This window comes from Xyrauchen texanus, chromosome 5 (assembly GCF_025860055.1).
Source record: "Xyrauchen texanus isolate HMW12.3.18 chromosome 5, RBS_HiC_50CHRs, whole genome shotgun sequence".
Lineage (NCBI taxonomy): Eukaryota > Metazoa > Chordata > Actinopteri > Cypriniformes > Catostomidae > Xyrauchen > Xyrauchen texanus.
The window spans coordinates 45306707-45326092 of NC_068280.1; the positions used below are offsets into that span (position 1 = coordinate 45306707).

Consider the following 19386-nt stretch of genomic DNA (forward strand, 5'->3'; position numbering starts at 1 on the left):
TCACAAATAAAGTGAGCTTAAGTATATTCCTTTTTCACTAGGGCATATAAGTTTTAATGACAAAAATGCTGGAATGTAAAGTATACAGGGCTGTACGGAGCTTAATTTCTCCAGATTGGCACTCATGTCCATTCAACTCATTAAATGTTCAAACACCCCTACAGCAGGCTTGATAAACAGCTAAACACATGGGTATGGTCCGTCATTTTGAAAGCATTGCTATATCAACAGTTGTTGTTGACAGCCTGTCAATTAAAAAGCAACAGATTGTTCTTTGGACTCAACGTTAACTATATTCAATATACTGGTATTCTAATCCCATTTCACTGAATAAATTCACACACCAAGATGATAAAGGTAACAGAAAAAGAGGTAGTTAAAAGCTTGAATTCTTTAATGCAAGAATCATTATTGTACATTAACAATTCAATGGTCTATGCACAGCTTTTTTTTTTTTATCTTTTTTTTTTACAATATGTACCACAAGTCTATGTCAGCACCTACGGGTATTTACATTACATAATGTTGGAGACAAAGGTGCTGGGGAAAAGTGAGAGGAAATATTAAAAAGAGATAAATGCTCAAAATTATTATCGACAAAAAAACAGAGTGATTGACGGATGTGCATGACAGCAGATGCATGGCTATCACAGCACTTGTGCCTGCTACTAGAGCAGAATTAAGAGAAGGCAAATTTTTTAATGAATAACATGATCAATAATATTAAAACTAAGTGTTGATGCCATTTGAAGCCGCAGCATGGTAACAGAGCTGGGGCAGTGACAGGTGCTGGAGGAAGAGGCAGGTACCACACAAACACACTCGAACACAAAATTCAGACTCTTGCTCACATACACATCAAGTACTCCCATACAACGAGACACATACACACGCAATCAAACAAATGTAGCTCATTATGAACATGCACACACAAAATGTTTATCTTGTTCCTGCGTTCAAACAAGTCTCGATTCAGCCTATAACACAATCTTAAACACACACACACTCCATTCACACAGCAATATAGTGAATGAGGGTTGTGTGCTTGCAGACAGAATCCTATGAAAGGACACTTAAACCTCTGCACTGAGCACCGCCTTCCACCGATGACATCACTGGGCTCTTTCGACCAATCAGAGAATGTGCTGGGCTGTGGTGAGCACTGTTATTTGGCTGCTTTTATTTCCTGATGGGAGGATGACTGAAGAGTGGCATTTTTCTCATTTGTTTTGCTGTTGTTGCTTTATTTTAGGAGCTCAGATCATCCTATTGCGTTTGTGAGTGGGCGAGTCTGTTATGACATCATTGCACTGGGCGGAGCTTCGTTTCCGAGTTCCGTTGTCGAGGTGAAGAGCCATCTCCTCGGCAATGAAAGTGTTGAGGTCTACATCATGGAGACCATTTCTGCGGCGTCCGGGGGTGGAGCTAGCGCTCAGGTGTGTAGGTGAACCAGGAGCTCCAGAGCGCATACTGATACTAGCCATGGCTCCACTTAGACCTTAAACAGGTAAGAAGGGACACACATAGAAAGAAAGACAACATATAAATGGATGGAACAATTGCCATATCCCCTAATTGACAGTGTATTTTGTACACAAAATGTAGACAAAAGGCAACAGAGCAGAACCGTCTGGTTCTGGAAGTAAAAATCCAATTAATTTTGGAGCACTGATCAGGGAATTTAAGGCCTATACAGTTTTTTTTTAAAGTGCTCTTTGCCACACTTTTGCAAGTTATATGCGGCAGTTATACGTTTATGCCCCACAGGTTCACATTATTTAACAACATTACTGTAGCTAACATGAACCAATTAATTTAAATGCTCGTTACAACATATACCAATACATTTTTTTAATGAAAAGTTGTATTAGTTAAGCTGTTGATACGCACCCCTTTTTGAGCACAAACCATGAAAATGGCATACCTGAACTTAAATGGTTGTATTTACTGGACCCTTTGGAGTAGGGACACAGTTGTAGTATGTTTTGAAAGAAGACACTTTGGACTTTATTTCTCAAGTTTCAGAATTAATATATGTTGTTATTTTTTAAAAGTTAAGAGAAGTTTGTAGTAATGGAAATATTTTGTGCTGAACATGTTTTTTTTAGATTATAAAAACAATAATAAAAGTACCAAGACAACCCAGAAATACAATGTTCTCAATGCCACAAATTCTAAAGAAGTTAAGTTTCAAATTTGAAGATGATCTGACAAAAAATGAGGTTAATGCAAGCTTTTTTTTCTCTGTAAAATTGCTGGAAGCGTACAGAGTAAAATTAAGGCTCCGCCTTTCAAGACAACACAAAATCTGACTGCACTGCTTGGCTAGTATGAATAAAAGTATGCTGCATTTTTAAAAATAGACTTTGGAGACAGGCTCGTTTTGCTTACAAGACTCTAATATATAAGATAATATAGTTTTACAACATGAATGCTGCTCAGATTGCAGTTTGTTGAAGAACAATGACAAAAGGGCAATTCTTTCAGACGAGATTGCATGTAAACAATGGAGAATATATCAATATTTCTCAGATTAATGACTTTTATGGACAAAAAGTGCTATTGGATGTTTTTCAATGCATGCTTGTCATGGACAATTGACCAAAGTGTGACGAACTGGATTCATCTGGCGATCACGTTTTCATAACAAATGTATGAAGTCACATTTTGATATTGCATGTTTTCATTTGTTCTCCTGGCACAAATAACTAAATTGCTGTTTCTGGAGCATTGCTATCGTGAAACAGAGATCGGATATCAATGTTGAACCCTTAGACCTTTGAAAAGATGTATAATATGTTAATATTCATTATATTTATAGATGGATATTAAATGTAAGCAGTGTGACATCACCACTGCATGAGGGGAAATGCATATCACCAGTTTAATACACATTAATGCACTATAAACTAACAATTAAAAACTGTATTTTTATTAACTAACATTATGATTAATAAATGCTGTAAAAATATATTGTTCATGATACCTAATGCATTAACTAATGTTAAAGAAATGAAACCTTAAGTGTTACCAAAATTACATTTAAAGTACATTTATGAATTGCTAACATTTATTTGTATTGAAAACAGCTATTAATAGTTCTGTTGTCAATATCAAAAGGTCAGTGTGACATACTGGCAACAAAAAACCATGAGCACACAGCAGAGATCCTTTCAAAAAAAATAAAAATAGATCCATTACAAGCTCTAAATCTGCTCCAGAGAGAAATGATTAATATCTATGATTTGTTTACGGTCTATGGCGTCTTGTTGTAACACAAATAACTAATTATTAAGCAAATGCGTGAAGACGCGGTGCTGTAATTGAAGGTTAAAATGTTCTGTTATTAGTGGTATTGTGCCCAACATTGTGATTTAAATTAGGATCCTCACAAAATAGCGCTGAGATGAGTGACTGATGAGATATTGAGAGCACCTGCAGTGCGCACGTTTGATTGACACGAGAGCAATCATGTTAAAGAGTGAAGCTGAAAGTGCTCATGATTGCTCAGTCTCTATCGCTCAACACAACATCTGATTGTCACGACTCATGTTACATCACGTGTTCTGATTTGTTTTTGCATGTTTATTTGTTGTTTAATTCATTTTTATACCCGTTAACAGCCCCTTTATCCTCTTCCAGCTCACAGCAGTCAGAAAAACTACCGTAATGACTCTATAAAATGGGCAACTTACTTTTCATACACATGTAATTCTTAAACCTTTTTGAAAACAAAACGGTATATTCATAAGAATTACATCATGTCTTAAAGTTTAAATTCATGAATGCTTAGAACTGCCAACAATTCAACCCCAAAGGCCACTCAGTCATGCTTAGCTATTTGAGCAAGTGCTCATTCATTAGGAGTGCATGTGTGATTCCCTGCATGCTGCAAAAACAAATCGGCCCAGATTCTAGGCATGATTGGGCGATCACGGATTTCAGACAAATATCGGCTGATTTAGATCAGTGCACCCCTAATAACTTTAAATACAGACTTACCATGAGCTCCAAGGTTGCTAATCGATGGTATATACTTCTGTTGAAGCCATCATTCGGAATCATTTAAACAATTTCATAGAAAGTGTTTAATAGCAGAATTCCTGGTTAAGCCAAGCATTCCTGGTTAAGCTAATCAAAGGTCCACTAATCATAGAATTGCTGCAAAATGCTCTGTTGGAACCACCCACTTGCATGGTGCATTGCAAAGGGAACAATAAAGTTGGTCTGTCTAAACTCAAACAAATGTATATGTCAGAATATTTTGCAATAAAATTACATTGTTTATATAATTATAATCATCAACTTTAAAATCAACAGTTTTATATTTCTACATTGTTTTTATTACATCTTTTGCAATGCTTCATGGCAGGGGCATAGAAGTCATTTTAAATGTGCATGTGTGTGTGTGGGTTGGGGGTGGGGGGGGTTTGCAGAATAAGCTACAAAGATAAGGGCATCTTGTTGAGCACTTGCTTCGGTTTCATACATGACAATAAAAGACTGAGCACAAGCCGGTCCTGAATAAATAATTTTATCAATTACAATAATGACAATTGTGCATGTGCACAATTAAAGGTTTTCCTCTCTGCTTGTGCATTGTGGGATTTGAATATATCCAAGTGGCTCGAGTGTTTTGACTACATTCACCAAAATTAATTCAGATCCATTTAACGATACAGTGACCATTTCTAGTGATGCCAGACACCAGGGTGTCTTGTGTGAAATTAGTTAATCACTGAATCAAAGATCTAAAGTATGTAAGCCTTTAAAATGTGTATGTCTACTAGGGCTATCACGATTATAAAATTTGCCTGACAATGAATTGTCAAACAAATAATTGTGATTATGACAATTGTCTCGTTAAGGGCTTTAACGATTGTCATAAATTGCTATTTTTTAAGTTGTGCCTTTTTCTGCTTGTTTGCTTTATACACCTTAAGTAGTTTGAACATATTTACCTTCAAATATATAAAATCAAATAATATATTTTTTTTTTTTTATTGAAATGTCTCTTTGGCTCTCTTATAATAAATTATCTATTTTATATATATAAAATATAGATATATATATATATATATATATATATATATATATATATATATATATATATTTATACAGTAGTAAAGTATTTCTTTCCTAATTTCTTCACCTTATTTTAATGCTCCGATTAAACCCACGAGCCATTATTTGTCATCAAGTTAAACCTTTGAGATTTTGTTTCATAATTTTATCACTCCACAGAAATGGAGTTAGCGTGCGTCTCCTCTTTGTCACTGCATGTCATTTACACAGCATGTATGAACCAGGAACATTTGCCATTACATGATCTTTTAAAGTGAAACCGGAGCACTTTGCATTCACTTATCAAAGTTTATACTTGTTCGTTTATATTTTCGTGGGAGTTTGGCGCAAGCCTCTGCTGACAGCGCGTGCATCAAATCACTTCATGCACTATTCAGGACAGGAGCTGGTGGACCTCCGCGATGTGACTCAGTGATGCATGAATGCAGAGTTCAACTGAATGACACAAACACGCCGTACATGTCATGTTAACGGAAGCTTAAAATTCCCTTATTTGGGCATTAAAACATAATTGGAATTTGAATGCTCAATCGCAGTCCTCTCAAAAAACCAAGGTTAGGTCAAATATCATTATTTGCGACAGACACTATTAACAGCGACAGGCCTACTACAGACCTACAAATAGACTTTAGGGAAATTATATATTTTCTTTGTTCTTATAATGCTTAAAACCTCTACTACAGTTTGTAAGCTGCGGAGCAGGACTTATAATAATTATGAGTTTCAATAAAGTCCATACGTTTTAATGTATAAGAAAAAAAAAAGTGTCTCTACATATCTATTCACTTCAGTAAAATGCATGTGTTCTAAGAACAAAGCAGATCTACCTTTTTACAAATTGTTGACTGCACACCAACATAAAGGTAAAAAACAGGAGCTGATATTAAAAATAGCTATGCATCATTAACACAGATCTAGTAATCTACTTCAATTGGCAAAAATAAACAAAACTATTACCTCACAAGCATAACTCATGCACTGGTATAAACTTCACTTATAATGCGTGCTTAAAAGAAGAATTGTCCTTTGTTATTTTTCTGCAGTGCATTTCACGTAATGCTGCCAATCAACAACGATATGCCAATAAATAACTAATTTGTGTTCCTCATCTATAGATTATTAATTTAGATCAACATCAATGCCGATAAAAACATGGATAAATGGAGCATAGTTGAAAGCAACTTTGTAGAAATGAACAGAGCCGTGTTGATTAGATTGTCTGAATAGTGGCCTATTATGTAAGGTTTGTTACCGCTCATGAAACTCAACTGTGATTGGCTGGATGGTCGCTAAATCAGCCCGAAGCAACAAAACACAAAGAATACTGTATACAAATCTACTATTTGGACTCGGTATGCGTTTAGCTTGGAAATGTACGAGGGACAAATTCACCTTTTTTACAAGAGATTTTCAAATACTTTTTTTCTACAAATCAAAGTTTGTAATGTGATTCACCTTGGAGCTGATTGGTTTGGTACACAACTTAGGACTCTTTTATAAAGCACTTTTATGAAATCACTGGGGGGAAAAAATCTGATTTCTGAACCAAAAAAAAAAAAAAAGATTACCATTACAAGTTCCTCATTTAACTAATCGTGAAAAGATTCAGTTACAGCATTCCATGCAGGTCTACCTCAGTTATGATTTTAACATTTTAATTGAACATGTTTTGTGCTGTTTGTGCATTCTAATCAATCATCGACATGCAATAGCAAATTCGAGGCATTTAAATAAGTGCATATGATGTACTAGGGCTGGGCGATATGATGGCGATGATATAAAGTGTCACTCGATAGAGATTTTGCTATATTGTGTATATCGTGATATGAAAATATCCACGTGCGTATCCATTAGTGGGAAGGGCTTCACATGAGACTGAGAGAATTAAAAAGACACATGGACAGGGTTTTTATGGCATTCAAAAATTTTCACCAGCTGCCCAAACAGATTCAATGAAATTGATCTCACATTTGGCACGTCAAAAAGCACATAATATGCTTCTATAAAGCCTACTTGTGGTCGCTATTAGAGGTTATCGTGCTCAATGGGGCAAGTTGTGCAAGGATCGCAAAGAGTAGCATGAGCCTCGCGTGCAGCAAGTCTCCACAGTGTCATGAGATACACCACGTGATAAGATGTGCGGATTGACAGTCTCGGAAGCGGAGACAACTGAGATTTGTCCTCCACCACCCGGATTGAGGTAATCGCGCCACCACGAGGACATACCAAGCAGTGGGAATTGGGCATTTTTTTTGCAGAAGTGTATTGAATATTCATTTTCTGCAAGAAGTGTTTACATAATTTTGGATATTTTCTGCAAATATTTACAGATATTTTCATTTGGGTATTTTTTCTTTGTTGAATTGCTTTAGGAAGATCTTGAGTTTCTTGAAGAAAGTTTATAATAATATTGGTAAACAACATATACTGTAATGTGGCAAAATGTCAAATTTGGCTTTATGGTAAATTATTTAAAAAAAATTTTTTTTTTTTCTTCTTACTTGGGACTATTGACAAGTTCCAAATAAAGAAAACTTATATAAAAGAGGAAGTATTTAAATAAATTACTGAATTATCATAATAAATGTTTTTTTTTTTTTAAAACACACAGGCACTACAATTTGGTTAATACATTTACCAATATTTCTTGATTTTCTCAAAATAATTACTATACTGTGATATATTTAGTTACGTTATATAAAATGACCTGTATTGTGAAATAAGTTTTTAGTCATATCGCCCACCCTATGATGTCCTTATGTATAAAAAAGTCAAAAAGTAATTAAATAGTCATTATTTTGTCATAATCGTGCAGTTCCACTACTACTAGACATTCAAAGAAATTATCATACGGACTCGTCAAACAAACAAACTCACCATGCAAGGCAATGGCCTCCCTGAAAGGCTGCAGGTCCGTTTCTACAGACGAACTTGTCTCCGACGATGCGGGTCGGCTTGGCGACACCATTGCAAGTCTTGGTGGAGCCCTGGAGCTACGTGGCGGTGGGGCTTTACCACAGAGGAAGCTAATAAGATCCTCCCGTCGAATAGTCCGCCTCCTCTTCTTCACCCACGCCAGGACATCTTTATTTCGTCGCTGATGACCGATTTGAATACCCAGTTCATAACTCCGTTGATGGGCATCAACACTCTCTGGTAGATGGGAAAAAAAAAAAAAAAACTTAATAGCATTTCTTTATACATCAGGAATCAGTATGCACATACTCCATTCCCAACATCAAAAACGTTACAAAATTGTATTTATAAATCAAAAGAGCAAGTATCTCAATGAGAGACACTTTTTATGACAATGATTAAGCTTTTAATAAAAGGTCATTATATAAAATGTTACATCAACTTGCAGAGCAATTGGAAGTATTTTTACTTTTTGTGTCTTTAACACCACAAATTTCATATCAGCATTATCTCTTCTACTGAAGCCACAGTAGATGCTGTTCTACTTAAAATTATTGCTATCAATTTCTACTCTATAATTGGCAACAAATAACTGCCTTAACCTAAACTGGCAGGTATAAAGATTTGTTTCTATTGACAAGGTTTCCATTTCTGGTCTTGAGGATACAGTCCATCTGATTGTTTCTTGACTGAAATGAAGTACACACTCACAATATTTGGAGATGGTCTGTAAAACAGTCAAGTGCATGAAATGATTTGAGATAGAACAATCCAGGGTTGCGTTTTCCAAAAGCATTTCAAGCTTAAGTGGCGCCAATGGTTTCTACAATCTACTTCGGCTTACGTTGCCTTTGGGAAATGCAGCCCTGGTCATTGTATGGCCCAAGGCCATATATGAGGGTTTTCAGAAAGGACACTTTTGCACCTACCTTGACCCAAACAGCTTCATATATTGATTAAACTTATTGCCCAAATTATTATTGCAACAACTTTGAATGATGGTACTGCACTGCCTATTTATATGCATCCATAGCAGCCAATCTAACTAAGAACATATTCATATATTCATGTATAAAATTCAAGTCAAATGCAAGTCAATGCATGCTGTTAATATGATTAAGCAATTAATCATTAAGATACATTTTAACTCATGAGGACACAATGAAACATACTACAACTCCATGAACCCAACACATTGACCACTATCAGATATATCTAACACCACATCCTACAGAACATCATACTTGACTGTAAAAAGCTAGAAGTCAATATGTAGCTATGTAGCACCTCCCAATCCCTAACAGCTCAAAATAATGTGATTCAAATCATCCACATGACACATCTAACCTGCCATATCATCCTTCATTATCCCAACCGAACAGATGATTTTCTGTACAATGACTACGTTTACATGGACACCAGAAAGTCACCAGTTCAAGCGGCTCATTCAGTAAGCAGCTCTATCCACAGCAACGCAATATCCCCATGACATCTGTGTAAATAACAAACATGGCATCTGAGGGGAACTTAGCTATTTTATTCTCCGTTGCTTTGCTTTATTTCCAGATTTTCCAAAGTTGTTGCGGTGTTTGTTTCCTTAACTTTCCATCGCAACATGCAGCGGAATTGCGCTTCAATAGTGGGATTCACCCAATGTACATGAGGGCATACACGTGAACATGAGAGATAAATGGGTATAGTTTATAGTGTATGTACTTTTCCCACTCTACTCCCAGAAATGTTGAATTCTTTTCACAGTGTCAAGTTGTTTTTAGGTTCCATCCGATGATGTTTGTTATCCGGTCTGTTCCATGCACATACGCCTGTAAGAACGCTGCTTAGGTGTTGACATGACCACATAAGCCATGTTATCCTTGAGAAACATGGGTGTGTTAAACCGCTTTGTCTTAAGCGGCAAAAGGAAAACAGCGTTCACGTTTACATGACTTTTCAGAATGCTGTTTTCTACAAAAACTCTTAAGTGCGTGTAAATGTGGTCACTAATTCAAGTCTTGCTATGTCAAGGTTTAAAGTTTCATAAATGTAATTGAACTATTCTAGGCTCTTAATTAGGCATAAACAAAACAATTTAATCTATTATTAGAGTACAGAAAGATTCTGTCTGAGGAGAAGAAATCAACAGTATTCTGAAGTAACTAAAGATCACCGTCAGCCATGTTGTTCCTCGTGGACAACAAGCCAATGGGTTTTCTTTAAGGGCTGCATTTTCTGAAGAAAATTTTAGAGCTGTTTGACAGTGACAAAATCACAATGGTAGGGCATGCTGGGTGTCAGGTGAATTTCGGTGTCGTATGCCACTTTGGCGGGCGCTTTGTCAGTTTGTGTCAGCTTGTAACATGTTCCAGTTTTGCCATCAAGGGGGTCCTGTAGGTCTTCAGTCAGTAAGTTTGCAGATCTTTACATGGAACGGCTCTCATTAGCTAGTCCCACTGCTCATCAAAATTCTCAGTTAGCAGTAGGGATACTGTGCTCATGTACTTTTATGTGTTGATTCTGTGTTGTGCTGTAGCTGGCTGCTCTTACAAGCTTCTTGGCTTACACTCACAAGCTCTATTTGTAGCAGATTACCATGAGCAGAGCGCTAATTCACTTCATACAGACTACATATTTATTTCATTAAATAGCAGCTGTTTGAAGTTTAATAATCACTTTGAGTCACGTAGCGATCGGCTTTTCCGGAGGTGAAAACTTCTGTAGGGTGTCTACAGCATTTACACACTGTGGTCATGCGTGACTGACCTATTAGAAAATGTATACTGTGCCAATTATGCAAGAAATATTAAGCATGAGCACGTACTCTATCTGTGAATAATAGAAGAAATTGATTGGAATGCCTTGCTAAATAGAACATAACTGGTGACATTACCAAGCCTGTAATCTTATATTACTCTTAAAAATATGGACAACCCCTTAACATCAAGTAATTTTATGTTCCGAAATGCAGCACTCAACACAATTTCCCACACTCTGCTCAAATCATAATTAAAAGCTGCTCGTTTCTCTTTTGCATGGGTAAATAAACACTAGACAGCATAAAAAGCTTGAGAAAAACATGCATAAATCCAAATGCAACAGCCAACAATATCTGAAGCTGAAATTTTTCTGGCGTCTTCTCTTGACCAACATCCAGTTCATCCACTCTGAGAACTTAGTGATATTTAAAAGGTCTCAAGTGCTGGAAAGTGCAGATTTAACATGTCAATTCACACTGGATTACTATTACCAAGGGTTATTTTTTCAGGCCGTTTTTTAGTAGGTAAAACTCATTTTTACTGGCGTAGGAACGCACAGTCCGTAAAAAGTCCAGGAAAATTACTGACATGAGCGATTCGCAAAAGATTCAAATAAATGAGACACTTTGGTAATTATTACATTACCGCACGTCCCCATATAAAACTAACCCCATCAGAATAAGGCTTAAAACTACTACTGATAATAAATCAATAGTAATTGTATAATATTTAAGCAATGTCTCACACCTGTGATGCTCTGTTATGCAGCACTTCATTTGACAAAAATAACTCAAATACTTCAAAATGTTTTATTTTGGACTGTGCTGTGAGGTTCTAAAAATTAATTGTTAAAGTTTAAATTACCTTAACCCATTTAGACACAATTTTTATGATAACAATGAAATAAACAGGTATCAAAACAGGTGAGTACTGAAAAGGTGCACGTTCTAAAAAAAAAAATAAAAAAAATGGTATGAGGACATTTCTAATTAGCAGTAAATCCATGAGTCGCCTCTTTTTATTAATTTAAAAAGACTTGTGAATCAGTTGGATCTGGCTGAATTAACTGACTCGCACCAAATAAACCAAGATGTTACGGTGTTAATTGTACTTAAGGCTCATTAAGGTTTCTTCCTGTTCATTCATATGATAACATGCAGTATAAAATACAAATTTAGTTTTGTTGTAATAAGTGAATAATCTGAAAAATAATTCTACATGGACTATATGCCAATTAAATATTTCATAAATAATAGTAAAAAATAAAAAAAAAATCCCTAAAAAAACAATTACAGAGTTACCATAGACTTTGTCAGTTCTAACCAGTCTGGCTATTCTCTATTGTCCTCTCATCAGCAAGGCATTTCTGTCCACAGAACTGCCCCTCACTGGATGCATTTTTGTATTTGGCACAATTCCGAGTCAATTCTAGAGACTGTGGTGCATGAAAATCCCAGGGGATCAGCAGAGAATGGTCAGACTGGTTCAAACAGACAGTCTACGGTAACGAAGATAACCACTCTGTGCAATTGCGGTGAGAAGAATAGCATCTCGGAATGCTATTTTGAGATGCGGGTTGGGCCATTTTGGCGGCACACAATTAGACAATTCAGGCCCAAAGATGATTCTACTCACTCCTTCAATGCAAGTTTATGGGATTTTTTTTGAGGCAATTTAACATTTGTCAGGTGAAAATCCAAAGTCGGATTGCTTTAAAATAATTGCACACATCTTCTCAACAAGTTTGATGCTTAGGGTTTGTTCAAATACCTAACCCAAAGTATGAACAGCAACATGATGCTTGCCTTAGCAACAGACTTGCCACGGTATAATAATTTTCACACCGGTGCGGTGTTAACGTTCAAACTGACTAACACCGGTACAGTGGGGTAATTTTCATTAAGCAATAGCCTACACAATAATGCAAGGCAGCTTGATTTCAAGTGCAATAAAATGGTGTTGTTCAACATTTTGAAAGATGGCTTTTCAACAGTTGTGAAGGGCAACATCTTTTTGAAAACGAACCTTACTTCGTCCGTGCATTCTCTCCATCATGGGCATTTCGTTGTCCGGGCAAATACATCACTTATTGTGGGTTGTTGCATGATTAATGTTGGTGTTTTATTACTTTTCATCCCAGGACACAGTTCAGCTGCTTCGGAAGTGTAATGACTTTGAATATGTGTGAATAAATTTGTTTTGTTCTCTCTTAGGGCTGGGCGATATGCAAGAAATATTTGCACAATAATAATTTTTTTTTTTAAATATATCACAATACCCCCCAAACTGAGGGATCGTTGACTATTCTTGCTTTAATGATTTTGCATTGAAAATTACATTCATTTATTTTAAAATCCAAAAGACATTTCTAAATTCAAATTGCACTTCAAACGAAACAAAAAAGCAATTAAAATAATGGTGGTAAAAAAAAAAAAAAACCTTTACATTTACCGTCACGCAACTATCCGTCTATGACAACAGGTGGAAAATTACTAATGCTAAATATTTTAAGATGTTAAATAATTATTTTTATAATATTATTTATTATTATTATATACTTAGCAAATACTACTAATAAATATAATGCAACTGCATATTATGTATAATGGTGCCACAATACAAATGCAGTAAAATAAGAGCAATAGTCTCAAACCTTCCAAGCTATACCACTCAAAAAAATCACTTGTGATGCAACATGGTTCATTAAAAGTTGCTCAACTCACCTTTGTACAGGTTAGTGACGGCAGTTGCAGCGTTTTGAAAGGGAACCCACAAGGAAAGCCCCTGTTGTTGACATACTCTATCTGAGGGAGTGAACAGAAAGGACAGGAAATGTTTACGTTACACGGGGAGATACTTCACTTCCCGTGTAGGAAACACACACACACACACACTTACCTTCTGTTTTAAACAAAGCTGATAAAACATACAGACAACCAAGCTACCATCCACTTGCTGTCTACATAAGCAGCTCACTAGTTTTTCAGATACAGCCATTACTTAGACGACGTCTAAATTTGATATAGCTAGAGGACTATACGCCATTTTGTTGACTAGCTTTAGTTTCTGATTTTCCAGTGTACCTCAAACCCAAACTTAGTCTAAAAACACAGGGATACTCTCCATTTAAACCAGCTTCAAGGTAACACTACGTTATAACAAAAATCGTCTCAAACACAACACACAAGCCCGTCTACAGCTCTGACACAATAACTCACAATCTTTGAACTTAGCCTACTAACCATGGCTTCGCCATTTTGTTTCGCATATTATTATGGTTGTTAAAGAAAGCCAATATGTTGTAAAAGGTGTATTGTGTGTTCTGTATCTGTAGTTCTCTTTGAACGCGTATAACATTCGAGTAATTAACGGAGGAGCGTTTGCTCACAAATTGAGTTATTTTCCTGAGACGAACTCCTCCCTGCACTTCGCCATTTTGTGTTGCTGATAGACAGCTTGGGGAAGCTTTAAATATCAACAAAACACTTACAATGTTGTAACCAGTATGGTTAATGACTATAGGCTGGGGAAAGGTCATACTTGTGGGTTTTATCAACACAGAAACCAATTTATGTTAGTTTATGTCGCTCGCCTGCCAATTAGCAACCATGCTAATCCTGTAAAAGCCTTTTGAAATAAACACTAAATATGTATCAGATTTATAAAATAATTCCCCGTTGTCTTAATTTGATTATATCAGACTTAGTTTGGTGCCTATCCGCTGAACTTATGGCTTAGTGTCTTTTGTTTGCCAATGTTACAGTTAGCTGGCTAGCTTTCGATGGTGACTCTCCGGTATGAATTTCAGACCTTTATACAATTGTGCGACGGCTGTGGCGGAGTTCTGAAAGAGATGCCAGAGTTTTTGTTGACTCGGCTCGGTCTCCTCCTCGCTCGGCTCTTCCTGCTCGGCCTCAGCTAGGCACTGCCGCTCCCATTTGGAGAACCAGTGCTCGGGTCCGTGTTCCTGGATCTCCGCTTCCCCCTCCTCCTTCTTCTCATCCATGGCCACAAAAAAAACAATTAAACCGCCGCTATAATGCTCTGATGTTCGCTTAGAAAGTGCTCCGCGACGATTAAACCGGACCGTAGTCTTTCGTCGACGGCGGCCTCATCGACAGCTGTTAGTTTACGTCTGCATAGCGATCAGAGAGTGCACTTCTCAGCGACCTGCAACGCCACACAGTCGATGAAAACAACTTAACGTTGCCGACCACCAAACCCCGCCTACTTGTGTTATGCTTGACTCTCATTAGCTACAAGTGCGCAGGGGCGTGGTTTGGTGACAGCAGCTCAACTGTTTATTAGATACGTCAACTGTATGTCATCTGTCACGGAACGACAATGAACGCAGACACCGCCCATATTTATGTGGCGTGCCTCGCCAAATACTTGAACCTCAAGTACACACTTCTGAGGAGCAGGAACGCAGATTGCGCAAGCCCGTAATGAGCCACTTTTCATGCACTGAGGGTTCTTTACGAAGTGTTTTACCTGTTACTTTTGTTCATAAAAGTTGGCGTCTCTTAAATTGAGATACATTGTTTCGTTTAGACAGCCTGTTGTGATTACTTTCATTGGCCTACAGAGGGCGACAGAATCTTGTGCAAACCCATAAAGAGTACAACAAGAGTGCATTTTCAAAGCTACTGTAATGTGTTAGCAGGGGCGGACTGGCCGTTGGGAGCACTGGGCGTTTTCCCGGTGTGCCGCTAGTTAATTTGGGCTGGTCTCCTGTCCTTAACCATGCGTTCAGACCAGAGGCGGCGAGAGCGTCAAAATTCGCTCTGGCTGCCCTGCCAACAACGCTATTGAAAATTCGTGGACGTTCTGACATATTTGAAATAGGCGGCAACGTTCGTTGAGTATGCTTGGTTTCGTGAACTATATTTAAAGTCAAAGCTCATTACCATAATGTTGGCTGCACTTGAACTTTTCTCTGACGCCCACACCGCCCAAGACTCGCCACTCTGCTTCTCACGGCAGAGAGACGCTGACTGTCATAGAAAATGAATGACTTCCGGTCGATTTGACGCTCTCGACACCTCTGGTCTGAACGCATGGTAAGGCGATATAGGTGTCCTCCCTGGTCTCCAACATGTCCTCACGGACCCAATTACAGAATGAATAGTGCTGGGAATCGATTCCAAAAATTATCGAGAATCGACTCTAAAGCTTGAAATTGATTTTGCTTGGGGAAATGGACTGATATGTTAATTTCCATGACCACTGAACTACCATACGTTCCAGAATCCTTAACAGCACTAATTCAAACCACAAAACCAGACATACCACCTCTGCCAGAAGTCCCAGTCGAACTCTCCCTCTCTCTCTCTCTCTCTCTCTCTCTCTCTCTCTCTCTCTCTCTCTCTCTCTCTCTCTCTCTCTCTCTCTCTCTCTCTCTCTCTCTTTTCGGTTCATCCATCAGTTAAGTGTAGTTCAGTAAACTGTAGTGTCCTGCAGCAATGGCAGAGTGTCCAAAAAAAATAAAATAAAAAAAATTCAAGACGTGCTTCACCCCAGAATACATTAAGTGTGCCCCTGCTTAATAGGGGTCAAAAATAATGACAGTTTGCTCACTGCTCTGCTTGTAACCTGCCATTCCAGGTGTGTAAGCACACAGGCATGTTATTCAAGAAAATGTTTCCAGATACAGAAATAGCAGAATTCTATGCCTGCTCATCAACAAAGACAGTAGCTATTGAGAACATAGCACTGGAACCTGAATGTTCAGAGGAGCTGTTCAAGTTCATCCGGACAGAAAAAAGGCCATACAGTATTTTGGTAGACGAAAGCAACAATATCATGTGTGAGAAGGAATGTGCCATTTTAGCCAGGTACTATAATGAAACTCAGGATAAGGTAACAGTTGGATTTGTAGACATGCCAGTGTGCAATGATGCCAAAGCTGAAAACATATTCAACTTCATTGCATCATCCATGCATGACATAGCCTTGAATGGTCTAATTGTGTTGGATTTAGCAGTGACAACTGCAATGTGATGATTGGCAAAAACAACTCTTTCTTATCAAGAGTGAAAGCACAGGCCCCTCATATTTACTGCTTTGGCTGTCCAAGTCACCTGGTCAACATTTGTGCCAAAACTGCTGCTAAGGAGCTCTCAATGTCACTTGAAATATACACATGCTTTCTCCATAATGTCTCACAATATTTTGACAAATTTTATTTTATTTTTCAAAACAAGGCATCTGCCCTCTTCAAGTTGGATCAGAGTGTAGAAGAGCTCCTGCATGACATAGCAAGCAGATTTATTGAGCCAAAGGTATTGAGAGAACAGAATATTCAGGAGATAGATGTGAGCAACCCTGAAATTCACCGCCCAGATGAAGGGATGGCATTGCGTGGGTGATGGAGCTACCTCCCTGAAATTAGTTTTTGCAGGGTGGGATGTCTGCAAAAGGATTATAATTATCATTCAGCTAAACGATCATCAACCTGATTCTTAATCTTTTGCAGTTTGTCAGCCATAAAATGTGCTCTGTTTGTTTAAACCTGCATGACGCAATCGCACAAGCCCTTCAACCCTTCGGACAGCAGCTTTCCAGACCCATAGTGTAGTCTGTCAGTAACTGACTATGGATCAAAATAATAATCCAATAAAATGCAAGATTTGTGATGGAAAATTGCTGTATAGTTGAATTTAGACTAGATAGATAGATAGATAGATAGATAGATAGATAGATAGATAGATAGATAGATAGATAGATAGATAGATAGATAGATAGATAGATAGATAGATAGATAGATAGATAGATAGATAGATAGATAGATAGATAGATAGATAGATAGATAGATAGATAGATAGATAGATAGATAGATAGATTGATTGATTGATTGATTTAGATAAATATATATATATGTATATATACAGTGCATCCGGAAAGTATTCACAGCACTTACATTTTTCCACATTTTGTTATGATACAACCTTATTCCAAAATGGATTAAATTAATTATTTTCCTCAAAATTCTACAAACAATACCCCATAATGACAACGTGAAAGATGTTTGTTTGAAATCTTTGCAAATTTATTAAAAATAAAACAAAAAAAATCACATTCAGTTGATTGGACATAATTTGGAAAGGCACACACCTGTCTATATAAGGTCCCACAGTTAACAGTGCATGTCAGAGCACAAACCAAGCCATGAAGTCCAAGGAATTGTCTGTAGACATCCGAGACAGGATTGTATCAAGGCACAGATCTGAGTAAGGGTACAGAAAAATGTCTGCAGCATTGAAGGTCCCAATGAGCACAGTGGCCTCCATCATCTGTAAATGGAAGAAGTTTGGAACCACCAGGTCTCTTCCTAGAGCTGGCCCAAACTGAGCGAATGGGGAGAAGGGAGGTGACCAAGAACCTGATGGTCACTCTGACAGAGCTCCAGCGTTTCTCTGTGGAGAGAGGAGCACCTTCCAGAAGAATAATCAGCTCTGCAGAACTCCACCAATGAGGCCTGTATGGTAGAGTGGCCAGACGGAAACCACTCAGTAAAAGGCACATGACAGCCCACCTGGTGTTTGCCAAAAGGCACCTGAAGGACTCTCAGACCATGAGAAACAAAAGATTAAACTCTTTGGCCTGAATGGCAAGCGTCATGTCTGGAGGAAACCAGGCACCGCTCATCACCTGGCCATCACCATCTCTACAGTGAAGCATGGTGGTGGAAGCATCATGCTGTGGAGATGTTTTTCAGTGGCAGGAACTGGGAGACTAGTCAGGATCGAGGGAAAGATGAATGTAGCAATGAACAGAGACATCCTTGATGAAAACCTGCTTCAGAGCGCTCTGGACCTCAGACTGGGGCGAAGGTTCATCTTCCAACAGGACAACGACCCTAAGCACACAGCAAAGATAAAAAAGGAGTGTCTACTAGACAACTCTGTGAATGTCCTTGAGTGGCCAAGACTTGAACCCAATTGAACATCTGTGGAGAGATCTGAAAATGGTTGTACTTGCTTGTTTTTATTATTGTGAGAGTTCCCCCCCCCTCATTCCTCCTGGAATCTACACCCCTGCACAGTTTAATATGCAGAGACAACTATTAGCAAGTCATTCATAGGTTCATTTTCTCGAAAACTGTAAACAACGTTTCTGTTGCGCAATGAAAATTGCTCTGTTTGTTTTGAGGGACCCACTTAGTCCTGCCCCAACACCATTACTAACCAATTGCATGAGATGGGGGCAGGATTATCTCTTTATTAAACCAAGGGCAGATGGGGGACGTATTCAGAATGCTGATTTTAGTTTATGTTTGCGCTAGTAGCACAATATTAAATGTAAAAAAATTAAAAAAATTTTATCAGAGGAATTAAAACATTTAACAAATTATCTTTGTTAATGCCTCATTGTTTAGCAAAATAAACGTTTACAAGGCATTTCCAAACAAAATAGTATTTAAATTGATAATAATATGATTTAAATTGTTCCAAATTACTGTTGTCTAAAAGCTGTGCATTCTAGAGATTTTATATATGCATTCGTGTCTACATGCGTGTTTTTCTGTGTTTCTTGATCAAATATTTTTTTAAATATAACCAAAGTTTGTTCAGTGTTCAAATTTTTAGATATACGAATGAAAACAGAGGTGCAAAGGGTGTAATTCTCC

At 37.6% G+C, this 19386-nt stretch overlaps 1 protein-coding gene across 1 annotated transcript; it reads right to left on the reverse strand.

Annotated features, from left to right (window-relative positions):
- Positions 1-373: 373 nt before the first annotated feature.
- On the reverse strand, positions 374-14953 carry hapstr1b (HUWE1 associated protein modifying stress responses b). The gene is made up of 4 exons (XM_052126961.1): positions 14565-14953; positions 13478-13558; positions 7963-8238; positions 374-1498 (listed from the first exon to the last, which is right to left on the reverse strand). Exons 1-4 carry the CDS (start codon positions 14758-14760, stop codon positions 1257-1259), a joined length of 795 nt encoding a protein of 264 aa, XP_051982921.1. The 5' UTR covers positions 14761-14953; the 3' UTR covers positions 374-1256.
- Positions 14954-19386: the final 4433 nt, after the last annotated feature.

Coding starts and splice junctions, on each gene's coding strand:
- hapstr1b (XM_052126961.1), bottom strand. CDS start 14,760: ATGGATGAGAAGAAGGAGGAGGGGGAAGCGGAGATCCAGGAACACGGA. Junction 8,239..13,477: donor CGTCACTAACCTGTACAAAG/GTGAGTTGAGCA, acceptor CCCATCTACCAG/AGAGTGTTGATGCCCATCAA. Junction 1,499..7,962: donor GGAGGCCATTGCCTTGCATG/GTGAGTTTGTTT, acceptor TACCTGTTTAAG/GTCTAAGTGGAGCCATGGCT.